The following is a 13,545-nucleotide window of genomic DNA, read 5'->3' as shown; positions in this document are numbered from 1 at the left end:
CCGGCACTGTGTGCAAGGATCATTTAGCTTCGACGTCTTGAAATACAAAACGTAAATATTGGGGATTTCGGCTTCGTGAAGAGCGCCGAGGATGCTGAACAGAAATTAACAGATCCTGTATTTCAGGATGTGCAACGATCTGTTAAATTAAATGCAGCTGTTGAAATACAAAAGGGGAAAAAAATTCGGTTTGAATAAAGAAAAGCACGGAAAATGCCTTCAAAGCAGTCAAAGGCTTTATCCGGATAACCGTGTGATCGTTTTGTCAACTTCTTTTGGCTTTATGGCAAATAGATAGATCGTCGCATTCTTCATGGAAAAGTCAATTTTCCAAAAGTGAAAAAGGATTGTGTCTGCTTAAATTCCGTCTGCAGACTAAATAACATGTTTTTCCAGCTGAGACATTTTTTTTTATTGCGATGTGGTGAACGTGCATAAATAAGTGGCAGAAGGGAATCTTTTCCTTTCCGCGTAAAAAGCCTCGAATCTACTTTATTCCGATGATGAGCGATTCATTGGCGACATCAGGGATTGGCAGCGGAAATGATGAGGTTAAAACTGCGATCGTTTTAAATCAAAGAGCAGGGAAGCTCACACCATTAACGACTGAATCCAAGCCCCCGTTTCTGCTTCTGCTGCTTGTCAGTGAAACTAAACTGAGTTGCACAAGCAGCGCGGCGGCCCGAATCACACATTATTCAAAGACAAAAATGTTTTTATTTTATTTTCATATCTGCTCTTCTTTCAAATGATTGTCAACGTTTGATGCGTGAAAAATAATTGCCAGTATGGTATGATAAATAAAGATGGGAATAAAGTCACACACACGTACAATGTTTCTTTTGGAAAACTGATGTATTTGATTATTAGAGTAAAGAATTACAGTATCTTAGTTGTTAGTAGGTATTAAAGTGTAGAGAAACTGGACCCATAAAGATCTTCCAACTTTCCAAGAAAGTGCATGTAACAGTCCGAAGGTTGTCAAACCTAATATATATTTATATTTATAAAAACACTATCATTTTGTCCCCTGGCCGTGATGGACTTCTCTTGTGTGAGCTTTATGTACATTTTCTTACGAGGGAGTTTTTATTTCCACGTCTGAACATATTTACAGAAGCTTCAACACTTTGCACTTGATGTCAGTGAGGATGCTGGGACATAGCAGCAACGTGGAAATCCAGCTGAGAAACTGAAGGAGAATCCTGCTCATTTGATTGGCTGTCTCAGTTCCAAAAGCCAGGAAATGGGCCACACCGAATGTTCCCTTCTGTCTTGCTTTCAACAATACCAAAATACGAGCAACAAACAAAAGAAATTGAGGGGAAAAATATGGAATCAAATAAAAAGTACAAAGTACAATACACAGAAACGGTGACAACAAAAGTTAACACTAAAGAAACCCTTGAAATGTAGCAAACGTCAATGTTTTGTCTTCTTTAAATAAAATAACGGTAAATATAAATTGGAAAGAAAGGAACTACCACATAATTTAGTCCCTTGCCTGAATTTCATTGTTTTGCTTGGATGAAGGGAAGGGGGCATGAACACACAGATGTTAGACCATCAACAGAAGATCAGTGTACATTATTTACAGCAAGTCTGTTTGCTTATTACAGGGCTAATGCATCACATGAACATCGACAGTTCGGTTATAACTACTACAGACAGAAAATAACTTAATGCCAAGGTAAGGTTATCTACCCAGATATTCTAAGTTTCAAAAGCACATTTTTTAAGCACCCATACATACCCATTCTGGCTTTAAAACAAACAAAAACCTAACTGTTAATGCTTCCACTTGGTTTCAAGCAAGGTTATAATCACTAATAAATAAGCTCCGTAAAACTATAACATGTACATTGTACAAAAAAAGCAACTTGTCTTCACACTCATGTTCGTAAAGATTCAATGGCGAGCAAAGCAGTTCAGTTGATTTTGTCCCTGTCTTGTTCTCTTTCTTTCTCTTCTTCTGTTTGTCTACATATGTGTACAGTATGCCTTCAGGCATCTTCATGTCTCTGTGCGCAACTGCGGACATTCACTCTAACTGGTGACAATTTCTTTATTGTCCTCCATGAAGCGCGTGAACCGGAAGTGGGCCCCATTCTCTGTGTTGGCCATTTTCTCCAACCCAGCAAGAGCAGCATTGGGCTCCATGCTGTGTAGCTTGTCTAGGCTGCCGGTCAGGCCACCAATGGGAGAGCTACCACCATTCATCATACCACCTGACATGGGTGGGAGGCCTCCATTCTGGATGACAGAGATTTCATTTGTCTTCATTGCCAGGCCGTTGGAGAAGGCTGCAGCATACTGGTTCCAGAAACTGGTCGGGTCCCCGTTGCTTGCCCTTGATGCCATGTCCTTCTGGAAGATCTCAGGAAACTTGAGTGAGTTTGCACCCAGGAAAGCCATTGGCCCATCCACGGAGAGCCTGCGCCCACGTCTGGCGGGAGCGCTGTTCCACATGTGCGTGCCCATGTGGACCTACAGAGAGAGAGAGCGGGGGGGAGAAGGGGAATAAAAGGGAGGGAGACAGAGCAATGAGAGGGATGAAAATTAGTGATGTTTACAAACTTGGCCACAAGAGCTGCACATGAGATGATGCAATGGAAAAAATAATAATAATGCTCGACTCCGTATTAAAATAGCTTCACACCCTGTGTGCAGCAGACCAGTTAGTTGCTTATGCTGTAAGAGGTAACAGCATTGTGTAAACATCTATTTTTGGCAAGATTGATACATGCTGTTTAATCTAAACCTTAATTTGCTCATCTCACAAGAGGACCACGAGGCTTGGGGTTAAATTACACTGTCCAGTTTCATTGCTTGGGCCAGTATTGCATGTGACATTTCACCTCTGCCAAAACCCTTTACATGACAGAGACAAGGATTTTTTTCCTGCTTCATAATCCTCCAAAGGTACATTAGAATGATTGTATTTTAGTTATTTTTGTACAACCTACTACAAACAATTTAAGAGACTTTTCTGTGTACATTTAACGGACCAATAAAATGCAAATATCTCTGTATAAAACCATCTTCAACCAAAAGCCAGAGCTTTAAATATTAACATGCATCCCAAATTCCTCTCTAGGCTTGACATGTTAAAAAGTAATTGTCCCAGGTTTGACATAACTAAATTCACATAATTCTCCCAAGTTTCTGTAGATTATTGAGCAGGATCCTTTTCTTAGTGATTTAAGTCTGTGACAGTTTTCCCAGAATCTGTTGTGGAAAACTACTGACTGACCTAGTGCACAATGATTGCCTCTGATAATTAATTATGTGCACCGAATCATTCTTAGCTGATTACATTCTGGAATTCCTACCCAGTAATCATATTAGTTGCATGATTCAGCCTTTCCATTATAAGGTAACTTATTTTCTCAGAGAGCTGTTCCTTTCATTAATTATACAGCATTATCACCTCTTGATGCCTAGTGCACTCACACACATTATAAAACTAAATAGGAGCTCTGAGACTCATTTTTCATAAACGTTCTCACGCACAAACTTTTGGGTAGGTCAACAGTTTTCTGGATCTTTGGACATTTACCTTGAGGTTTCCTTTGGTGGTGAAGGCCCGGCCACAGATACTGCAGGCAAAGGGTTTCTCCCCTGTGTGGGTTCTCTCGTGTATCTGCAGAGCACTGGAGGAGGAGAAACACTTCCCACAGGCATTGCAGTAGTGTTGCTTGGGAGTCCTGCGTGGTGGAGCAGCAGAAAGCACTGGGGAAGTGGAGGCAGATGATGTGACCATGCCAGAGGGCATTTCCTTGATTTCTTGGTGGAGGCTATGGAAGAAGCCATTGACCTCTGGTTTATTCAGAGAACCTACAGAGAGGAGGGAAGGGGTTGGGCTGGAGGACAGGCTGGTGTTTGACGGCTCAAAGAGTTGTGAGGGCAGATCTCGCATTTGATGGGTTAGCATGTGCTGCTTGAGGTTGCCCTTGGTGGAGAAGCCCCTGTTACAGGCCGTGCAAATAAATGGTCGTTCTTTGGTATGGCTTCGATAGTGAATGTCCAAGGCACTCTGACACGCAAAGGTCTTCCCACAGATATCACAGGATGTGTTCTTGATGATGCTACGCTCACGGAAGGGGAATAACATGCCTAAGGGATCTTTTGAGGGATTGACAGATGTCAGGTCCAGTGCTCCAATGTTGGAGGGGTGAGAGTGCAAGAGGCTTGCAGTGGTGTGCTCCAAGGATAAGGCCCTCTGGTGCCTTTCTTCGAGGCTAGGGGATTTGCGTGGTTGTGGCTGCATGCTAGTGGGGGATGGCGCCTGCATGGAGGAGGTAGATTCTGACACAGCTGGACTCCCGGCGCTTTGGCTTTCAACATCCCCTCCTAGAGACGAGGAGTCATTTGTAAAGCAATCTCCCTCAATGAAGCCATTTGCCATAGCCCTCATTTGTATGACTTGTAGCTCCTCTATTTCATTATTGTGGACATTCTCTCGTCCATTTCTCTCTTGCTCCTCCTGGCTAACCATTTCAAGGGGGGCTGGGGAGTTACATAGACTGTCATGGGAGACATCAGCTGACCTGGGTGTGTCTGGGCCCTCCTCCATTCCTTCAAAGTTGTCATCAGAGAAGTTGTCCAGATCATCAATGTTTCCCTCATCAAATGAGCCAGTGTCAGAGACCATGGACTCTGGATAACTCTCTGGCAGAGGGGTGTTGGAGATGTGTCCACCCATGTGCATGCGAATGTGTTGCTGTAGAACCACAGCATTTGTGAACTTCTTCTGACAAATGGGGCAGGAGTGTTGGACTCTCAGAGGAGGCATGGCCCTATGGACACTGTAGTGGGTCTTAAGATTTCCCTTGGTGGTAAACGCCCTGCCACAGATTTTACACTTAAAGGGCCTTTCCCCAGTATGAGTGCGATAGTGCATTTTCAGAGCACTTTGGCAGCTCAACACCCGGTGGCAGATGACGCATTCGTTTGGGTCTGCCACCTTTCTGTCAATGTTCTCCACAAGCTGCTGTAGCTTGGAGGTCTCTGACCCCTGGAGAGGATCCAGGATGCCTCCAAAGGGGAACTTAGCCGTGAACTGATCAGACATAAGAGGCATGAGTGGGTTGGTCATCATGGGCGGGCTGTTAGATGTTGTGTAGTCAGCAGTGCTCTCTGAGGCAGAACTCACATTTGTCATGAAGCCTGAGGAGTAGCTGCCTTCTTCAGTTCTCCCATTTGAGGTAGGCAGAGTTGCACCTTCACCCTCTTCATATACTCCGTCATTACTTTTAGCTGAAGGCTCAGCAGTGCCCGAGGCACTCTTTGCTAAAGAAGGGCTAGTTATGGCTATTGAATGATCTTCCTTTTTGATGAAATGGGGCAAGCTCGGCATGGTTGGTGGCAGCAGCATGCCGACTGAGGAAGTCAGTGTGGGCAAAACTGGTTTGCTGTCCAGCCAGCTGGTGACAGGTTTCTCAGGGGGCATAGACATGCCATATGGAATGCCGGTGCTTGTTGGTATGTTGTCTAAATGCTCTGGAACAGGGTAGGGGTTCATCTGGACGTGTGGGTATTTTTCTTTATGACGCTGGAAATGCACCTTCAGGTTACCGCGGGTGGAGAAGCGGTTGCCACATATATTACATTTGTATGGTCTCTCGCCAGTGTGAGAGCGCAGGTGGATTTGCAAAGCACTGTCACTCCCAAACACCTTGCCACAAAACCTACACTTATGCTTGAAGAAAGCCTCATCAGAGCTGCTCTTGTGTTCAAATGAAGTGACATTTGGCGGCTTGCCTTTCCTCTGCTGGGCCAAAGCTGCTAAAGAGTTGAGGTCCTCTACGGTGGTGCCAACACTGGACAAAGAGCTGGAAAATATGGGGTTTCCAGGTGGGGGCTGAGGTAGAAGGGTATTCACTGCAGAGCTTAACAGGCTACCCATTCCAAATGCTGGCGTGGATGACTTAGTGAGGGAGGAGTTGCTGAGCTGAGAGTGGAGACTACTCATATGATTCGGCCTCTTGTCAGAGGATTGGGTATTGACTATTGATGGCCCCAGTGTGCTAATGCTCTGAGATGTCTCACTGCTGCTTGAGTTGGACTGAGGTAGCTGTGCTGCTGCAGCCAGCTGCTTTAGGCTGTTAATACTGGCTGACTGACTAGCCAGGTTCTGCGCTAGGCCTGCGGCTGCAGCCAGCTGTTGGGAAAGATGTGAGCTGAGTGTGGTCAGTGGGCTGGCAGCAGGCCCCATTGTGCCTGGAGCAGAAGTTGGGGGCACCTGCAGTTCTGGGGACTGGGAGGCCAGTAGCAGTATCTGATGGCGAATCTGCTCGATAAGCTGCAACTGGTGGATCTGTTGCTGTTGCAGGGCGAGGAGCTGCTCCATAAGGGCTGGCACTGCCACCCTGGGGCCCCCTGTGTTACGGGCCTCTTGGGAGAATTGGGCCACAGCCACTTTGGTGCTCTGCAGATTTTCAATTATAACATTGCTGTTGATCATAGAGAAGCTTCCCAGTTCAGTCAGGTTTCTGAGCTGAGGTAGAGGCGCAGAGATAGCTGAAGTACCTAGTGCAGGGCCAGAGGTGCTCCTGCCACCATGGTTGCTGACTGTGTTGAGGGGGCTCCCGCTCTCTGTGTGACTGCCTTCCTCTTCATGACCACTGCTCATTCCGGAAACGTCCACGTCCATGGCTTCGTCTTTGTCAAGAGTGTCAGGCTCCAAAAGGTCATTGCACTCTGTTTGATCAGTGTTATTAGCTGTGTCATTCATCTGGTCATCAGGATTATGGGGAGGAGACCCAGGTGAGAAAGTTCCGGTGGGGGAGACACGGTTTTCATTCACTATCAGAACTAACTGATTCTTAGTGCAATTTTTCTGGTGTTCCTCAAGATCTGATAGTTCAAAGAACTCAGCACAACATCTGCTACAGACGTGGGCGTCTGAGTCCTTGCAGGGGGGGTCCTCTGAGCAAAGTTCTGTGTCCCCTGAAAAAGAGGAAACAGAGGATTAGTGATTAGAAATGTTTTGCAGCTGAAGAAGCAGCATTATCTCCTCAAATTCCATTGTTGTTAATCTTAAGTTAATCAGTTTTACACTTATCCCTCTGATGCTTTCACAAAAACAACGATCGAAAGGCAACAATAAGCCAACAGAAATGAGAAAGGGTCTTATTCAATGCAGTGGCCTCTGAAACACGATAAGAGGGATACAAAATCAATGGGTACTACTCAAATATTGCTTAAAAGTGATCTTTGAAGATGTACACCTGGGTTTCATCAGCCTGACCAAAGGTAATCATTTTCTCCAGATAATCCATCAAAATATAGAATAGAGTGAAGTGAGGACATTGGGTCTTAATGAAATTTCATAGAAAGGCATTGATTTCCTATATTCCATGCCCTTCAAAGTCTACTTGTCCACTAGGCTCAAATCAAGCATTTGAAGGACTTATTAGACTTTCAATTTGCTGTCAACTTTGCTCATTTTCAGCCAACTATGGGCATCTTGGACAGGTTATCTATGTCACTAAACTAATTTGTATCCACTCAGGCAGCAGTCACAGTGAGGCATGAACAACAGAGCCTGGGGTGTCTAGGCTGTTAAGTGCCGACACTAAACACAACAAGCAAAACAAAAGAGGAAAAAATGAGAGCGAAAGTAAAAGGCGACTTATTCAGTACGTATGTTATGAAGTTATGTGTCTTGGTTGAAATGTTTGCAATCCAATGAAAAGTAATAAAAATACATTTCATTTTTAAAAGTCACCAGACTTTAGTTTGAATAAACTTAAGCCAACACATGAGCAACCATATGACAAACACTCATCAGTAAGTTCTTCTGGGACAAAAGCAACAGAAAAAAAACATTTGTTTAAATAAATGACTTGGTCAAAACTTAAGAGTAGGGCAATACTTCAGAATCTATGTATCACAAACTTGCCGAAACTGAGAAACTGGACACACCAGTTCACAGATCTTTCAAAACAGACACAGCAACTTCTGTTGTCACTCACATGGAAATTCAAAAGTAATGCTGCCTTTCAGATGAGCAGAGAAAAGTGTTGAATTTTCCATTTTGATAAACAAGACGAGTCAGGGAAAGAAAAGTCAAAAAGTCACCCTGCCCCCAGAGCCACTGCTGTGCTCCAGACTTTCCTGATTCTTTTCCCTCTTTGTCACACTAAAATCTTGCTGTTTAACATATAAGTTGATTTACAAATTGTATTTCTCTATGAATCCCTTTCATTGTGGCTCTGGCCCCTCAACACTTTCATCAGCGCCAAGAATTCATTTGCAAATGAAACCCAGAGAAGTGCAGCCCTGCCCCACAGAGAGACAGGATGCCTTCCCATTGTTCGCAGCATGGGAGCGGCGGGGATCGTCGGCACAGCCTGGCCCTGCTCATCTCAGTCGACTCAAAGCAGATCCTGTTTAATTCAGGGATTATCTCCCTCAATGTTTCTCTGCTCAGAGACATCAGATAACGCAAAGTTGCCATGACAGTAAACCCTGGCCCTCACACCACCAAACCATGCAAACAGGGAAGACTCAACTTTAATGATAACTTTTCATGTTAAATCCCCCTTTCCACCCACCATCTACCTACACCCCAGGCGCTAATTTTGAAAAAACGTGTTTGATTTGTAGTGTGAGAAATGTGAGGATTAAATAAACACCCTTTCCTTTTCTCAAAGTTGACTGTATACACAAATTAGTGTGAAGACAATCTAATTGTATGACACAGAGTGGGAAGAAAAAAGGAACCATACAAAAAAGAATTAAAGAAAACTTTTTTCTAACAAACTTCTGGAAGATGCAGAGTTAATGAATAAACAAAATATGTGTGTGCATGCTAAAATCAAAGCAGAACATGAGAAGAAAAAAACACACATTACATACACGATTTGAGAAATGGTGAAGTAATTAAATTAATTCACCATATCACTAATACACATACTTTAGAAAGGGCATAAGTGTGTTTCTTTTATTAAAATAATTGCCATAATATTTTATGCAGTGCGCATTTAAAAAAATTCTACAATTTAAAAGATTCTAAATAATTCAATATTTAACATGCAAATGAAAACACATTACAATAATAAAACTATCACTACAATATGTAATTTTAGAAAATTACAGAAAATTTAAAGATACAACAGATTATATTTATGCACAAAATTATTTGTGAATTTCTATTTTGCCAATTTAGGAACTGGAGCAAAACATTCATCAAAATTGTGCGATGCAGCAGAAGACAGTCTCCTCTTCACCAACTCTATCTTCAATTTGAAATGTTTGAGAAGAAAAAAGTAATACTTTTGGCTGCAAAACATACAAATAATATTGAATTAACTTAAACGCATACACGCCTACATATTTGCTTTTTTGACAGTGCCTTATTATATTTGACTTTACATGACGACAAAAGAATTATCAAAAATAAATCAATGCATGTGTACAAATCCACTGTCCACACAAAACCAGAATAGCAAACAACGCAGATGCTAGCATGAGGCTTAATTCCCCAAATAGCAAGGATTAACTTCCAATTAAAATTAAGATAAAATCAAGCTGGTATAAAGATGGAGTCTGTAAAACTTCCATAGAATCTCTATCAAAAGCACAATGTAAGCAGTGCACAGGGCTAAAGGACGTCAGGAGAGACAAAGAGCAGAGGACAGAGACTCAAAGAGACTGACCAAAGTCTGAATATGAGAGACAAGAAAGCAAGGATTAGTTGAAAAAGTTAACGGAGAGCTTTGAGAGATCCTACATTATTTTTTCGCTGGGGGCCTCTGTCAGCCTCTTGACACTTGTAACTTCAGGAGGTTTTCTGCTCTCATCGTCTTCAGCACTCAGGACTCATCCCACTGAACACTATATGGGGTTCCACTAAAGCTGCCGTCCAGGACAAGACTCAAATCTAAGAAGCTCTGCCCCGGTGACATGCTTAAAGCTCAAGGGGAGGGAGAAAAAAAACAAACGCAAAGCAAGTCCTTCAGGCTACAGCTAGACTCACACCACATAAATACTGGCAAAATGACAAGCAACTGCACTCTCAGTTTGCAGGGAACCACAGTGCAAAGTGAGCTGCCCTGCCAATCTCCCCTCTAGGGGGGCCACTCTGATAGGGCAAAAGGGGATGGTCACAACATTGATAAGGCCTCACACACACACGCACTTAAAATGAAAAGCCGAGGCCTCGCTGGGCCGCCTGCAGCTCCGATCAGCAGGGTCAATGGCGAGGTAGTGAGGAACACACTGGGCCCTGAACTCACATCACCTCCACACAGAGGGACACTGGCAAAGGTTAAAACAGCTCAACATCCCACCCTCTGTGGCTCTCAGTCCGACCTCCCAGTAACTCCGGCCCTCAGCATCACTGATATTCAGCTACAAATACAATGACTTTCTGTTTTCACTTCCGACTACCACAACTCTCCAGAAGACACACAGCACACTTGCTTGGAGCACTCAGCTAAATACCCCCAAAACCAAAAGACAACATGTCCATACCCTTATAATTACAAACACAAGACACTTGCAACAATTTAAACATGTAGCATAGAATCGGACATAATTAGGGAATTTGCATTCTGCAGTCTGCCAGAGTTAGTGACAAAAGTAACTCTTCACTAAGTTTATTAGATTTAAAGGAAGATGCAGAAAAGAAACAGCCCTTGGAAAATAACTACGTTTTGCTTAATCATCAAGTTCCTAAAAATCAAGTGAAATGAGCTGCAAATACCTTTTCTACATGACTTTCTCCTGAAAGAAGCAAGTGTTTATTTCAAATGACCTGCAAATGCTTTTCAGGCAGCACTAAACACAAGGTAGCTTTGAGAGTATTTACATTGCATCTATTTCATTTATAGGCCTTATCCAACAGGTCTAGCCTACACCAAAAATATTGTATTGTTTCATATGTTATATTTATGGCATGTCTTTTTTTTTTGTAGTCAAATAATTTGTAAAATAAGAAAAATGTGAATGTTGAGCAGTACAATTCGAACATTCTGCATTGCAGACCAAAGATAACCTTCAATTTAAATTAAGACCATTTTTTGAAATACAGAAAAATAAATACATTTTCTTTTCTTGTTAATGAGTAATTTGATAGAAAAGTAAAAACGTCGGTCAACAAAAATACGTTACAACGCAACGTACTGTTACGAAATTCAGCTGTTGTTAACCTTTATCCTACAACCATTTCATGCCGCAGTTTTGTTGAAGTTTTTCTTTTGGTACCATGTCTTTTCAACTAAAATCTAACAATTTACATTTAATTACAGCTTGACTGGATATTGCTGGACTAACCCTAAGCTCCATTTACGTACAGAGACCTTTCCAGTTCTAAATGCCACTTTCTAGCCAGACTGATTTCACATAACAGCACCGTTGAAAGAGAGTATTTCACTTTGCGAACAAATATTTCACATCGTCATATTTTTCACAGCAGGCCACGGATAATATTTAGGTGTACGCGTCTCTCAAGTCAATGAAGAAGAACAATAACAACCGTATTTATCAATGTTTATTGTAGTTGAGAAAACTATGAATTATTTTGTAATAAAACAGAAATACAATACGTTTGTGAGAGAGTGTGTGTGTAAGACTTCACTTCTGCTATTTGACCAAAAGGTATCAGCGATGAACCGGTGGGTTATTTCCAGGATGCGTGTTCATCTGCGCTCTTTTGAGCAGTTTGTCCTCCTTTCATCTAACTTTTAGCAATAAAGCACGCTGGTGTGCAAACAGGCAATGACTCACTGACACTGATTTTTCATAAAAGGTCAGGAAACAGTATGCGACTTTACAGTGAGGGACAGAAACACACGCGGATAGGGGAAATGTCTATGTCCGGGGACCCAGGAAAAGTTAGGAGTCCCGGCAGGAGAGACCGGGTGGTCCATCTCGAGGCACCGAGACCGACCGCTGAACGCAGCGAAGCCTCGCAAGAAGACCGAAACTAAACCTCATTACAGTTGAGTTTCAACTCCAGTTTAAAACACGATGTATAGCTGAAGCAGATAAAAAAAAAGTTTTGAAACTTTTAGAAAACACACGCAGCGTTAACATAAAGAGGAACAGTATACTTTCCTTAATATAGTTTACTTTTTTTTAAATAAATGTATAAATAGTATAATATTATTTTAGCATGTAATAATAAAGCAGTCTAAATTCCCATTTGAACTGGAATAAAGTAAATGTCAGGAAATCCTAAACATTACGTTTTTTGAAAAAGTAGTAGACTTTCTTTACTTTGCAAACAAATAAACAAAAACAATAGTATGAAGTTAAATTCAAAGTATTAACTTGAACCGTCAGACAAAAAACAGCCCCAAAAAGTGAGATATTCATGGTGCTTGGATAAAAGGAGGGTTAGGTTACGTGGACTCACCATTGTGCTCCGATAAAGGCAGATGAGGGTCGGATTGGAAGTGTTGCGGCTTCGCTTGTTTCCTCCGCGACATGCTGGCTGGCACATCAGCAAGCAAAGAATAAAAAAATGACTACAAAACCTTCTCAAAAATTACGTAAATCGAGCCCATCCACCGCGCATGTGCCCCGTTATGATTATCAATAATGCTCTGCGATTAATCATACGGGGGCTTCTTTGAAAGGCGATTGGCACCTCGCCAGCCCCCCTCCTATTCAAATGAAGTCTCTTTAATCAATTAGCTCCTGATTTGCTGGGGACTCTTGTCTCTCTCTCAGCTCCCACCCAATGAGTTGATCCGTATGGGGAAGAAAGGCTGGCTTTTCCAAACTCCCTTTAGATACGGTTTAACCCCTTCTGTTAGCCAAGTCAAAGCTTATCTTGACTACTACAGGGGAATGTCAGCGTCTCGAGTCAATGCCTGCGACAGTATCTTTCAATCTTTCACATTGATCAAGCAGCGATCACAGTTTCTCTGGTCGTTTTCCCCTCCTGTAGATGCTGAGTGGCTGGACGCTCGCAACTCAAACCTCCGCGATCGCCAAACAACTTTCTTCTCCCAACAATTCCGTAGTCCGTCCTCCGCTCTTGCGTTGAGGTCGTTGTAATTCAGCTCTTGTTGTGTTGCACACCGACACCTACTCTCTGAAGAGTTTCAATCGAGGCTCCCGGTGCGTTAAAGCGCAGTGAGGCGCGAGCATGTTCCGTGCGTAAATGGCTTCAGTACGCGTTCCTAAAAGTCCACAGTGTGTTCCGACGTCCCAATCAGTTTCATTTGATTATTATTAGTCGAAAAGGGGGGTTACTCACTAACACGTTTTCATCACACACTGCATTCCGCGAATAAACAAACTTTGAGGGCCCGTGCAGCACTGGGGAAAAAAGTGGAGCCCGGCCCATCGAGGATCTGATTGGTCACCGGGCTATTCAGTCACGCTGCCATTCACCTTCACCTCCTCCCTCCCTCCCTCTCCCTCTCTCTCTCTCCCTCTCTCCCTCTCTCTCTCTCTCTCTCTCTCTCTGATTGCGCACAGCAGATCCAAACGCTTTGTGCGCACCGGGGTGATCAGTGGTAAAGAGAGCGGAGACAAGTCTGTTCATCTAAAATAATCTGTTCACTAATTTCTTCCCCTAAACAT

The 13,545-nt window shown here is 42.8% G+C and overlaps 1 protein-coding gene across 1 annotated transcript; it reads right to left on the bottom strand.

Annotated features, from left to right (window-relative positions):
• Nucleotides 1-836: 836 nt before the first annotated feature.
• On the bottom strand, nt 837-13,235 carry sall1a (spalt-like transcription factor 1a). The gene is made up of 3 exons (XM_031848702.1): nt 12,368-13,235; nt 3,560-6,951; nt 837-2,487 (listed from the first exon to the last, which is right to left on the bottom strand). Exons 1-3 carry the CDS (start codon nt 12,438-12,440, stop codon nt 2,047-2,049), a joined length of 3,906 nt encoding a protein of 1,301 aa, XP_031704562.1. The 5' UTR covers nt 12,441-13,235; the 3' UTR covers nt 837-2,046.
• Between the last annotated feature and the right edge of the window lie 310 nt (nt 13,236-13,545).

This window comes from Anarrhichthys ocellatus, unplaced genomic scaffold (genome assembly GCF_004355925.1).
Source record: "Anarrhichthys ocellatus isolate YVR2014 unplaced genomic scaffold, GSC_Weel_1.0 scaffold8, whole genome shotgun sequence".
In the NCBI taxonomy this organism is placed as follows: domain Eukaryota; kingdom Metazoa; phylum Chordata; class Actinopteri; order Perciformes; family Anarhichadidae; genus Anarrhichthys; species Anarrhichthys ocellatus.
The sequence above is the reverse complement of the archived record's forward strand: the minus strand, read 5'-3'. Positions and strand labels throughout refer to the sequence as shown.

Bases quoted from the DNA above. Each gene is read 5' to 3' on its own strand.
- sall1a (XM_031848702.1), bottom strand. From the start codon at position 12,440: ATGTCGCGGAGGAAACAAGCGAAGCCGCAACACTTCCAATCCGACCCT. The intron at 6,952-12,367 runs GTGAGTCCACGT...CCTCTTTTTCAG, and splicing joins GCCTTTATCGGAGCACAATG to GGGACACAGAACTTTGCTCA. The intron at 2,488-3,559 runs GTAAATGTCCAA...CTCTCTCTGTAG, and splicing joins CCACCAAAGGAAACCTCAAG to GTCCACATGGGCACGCACAT.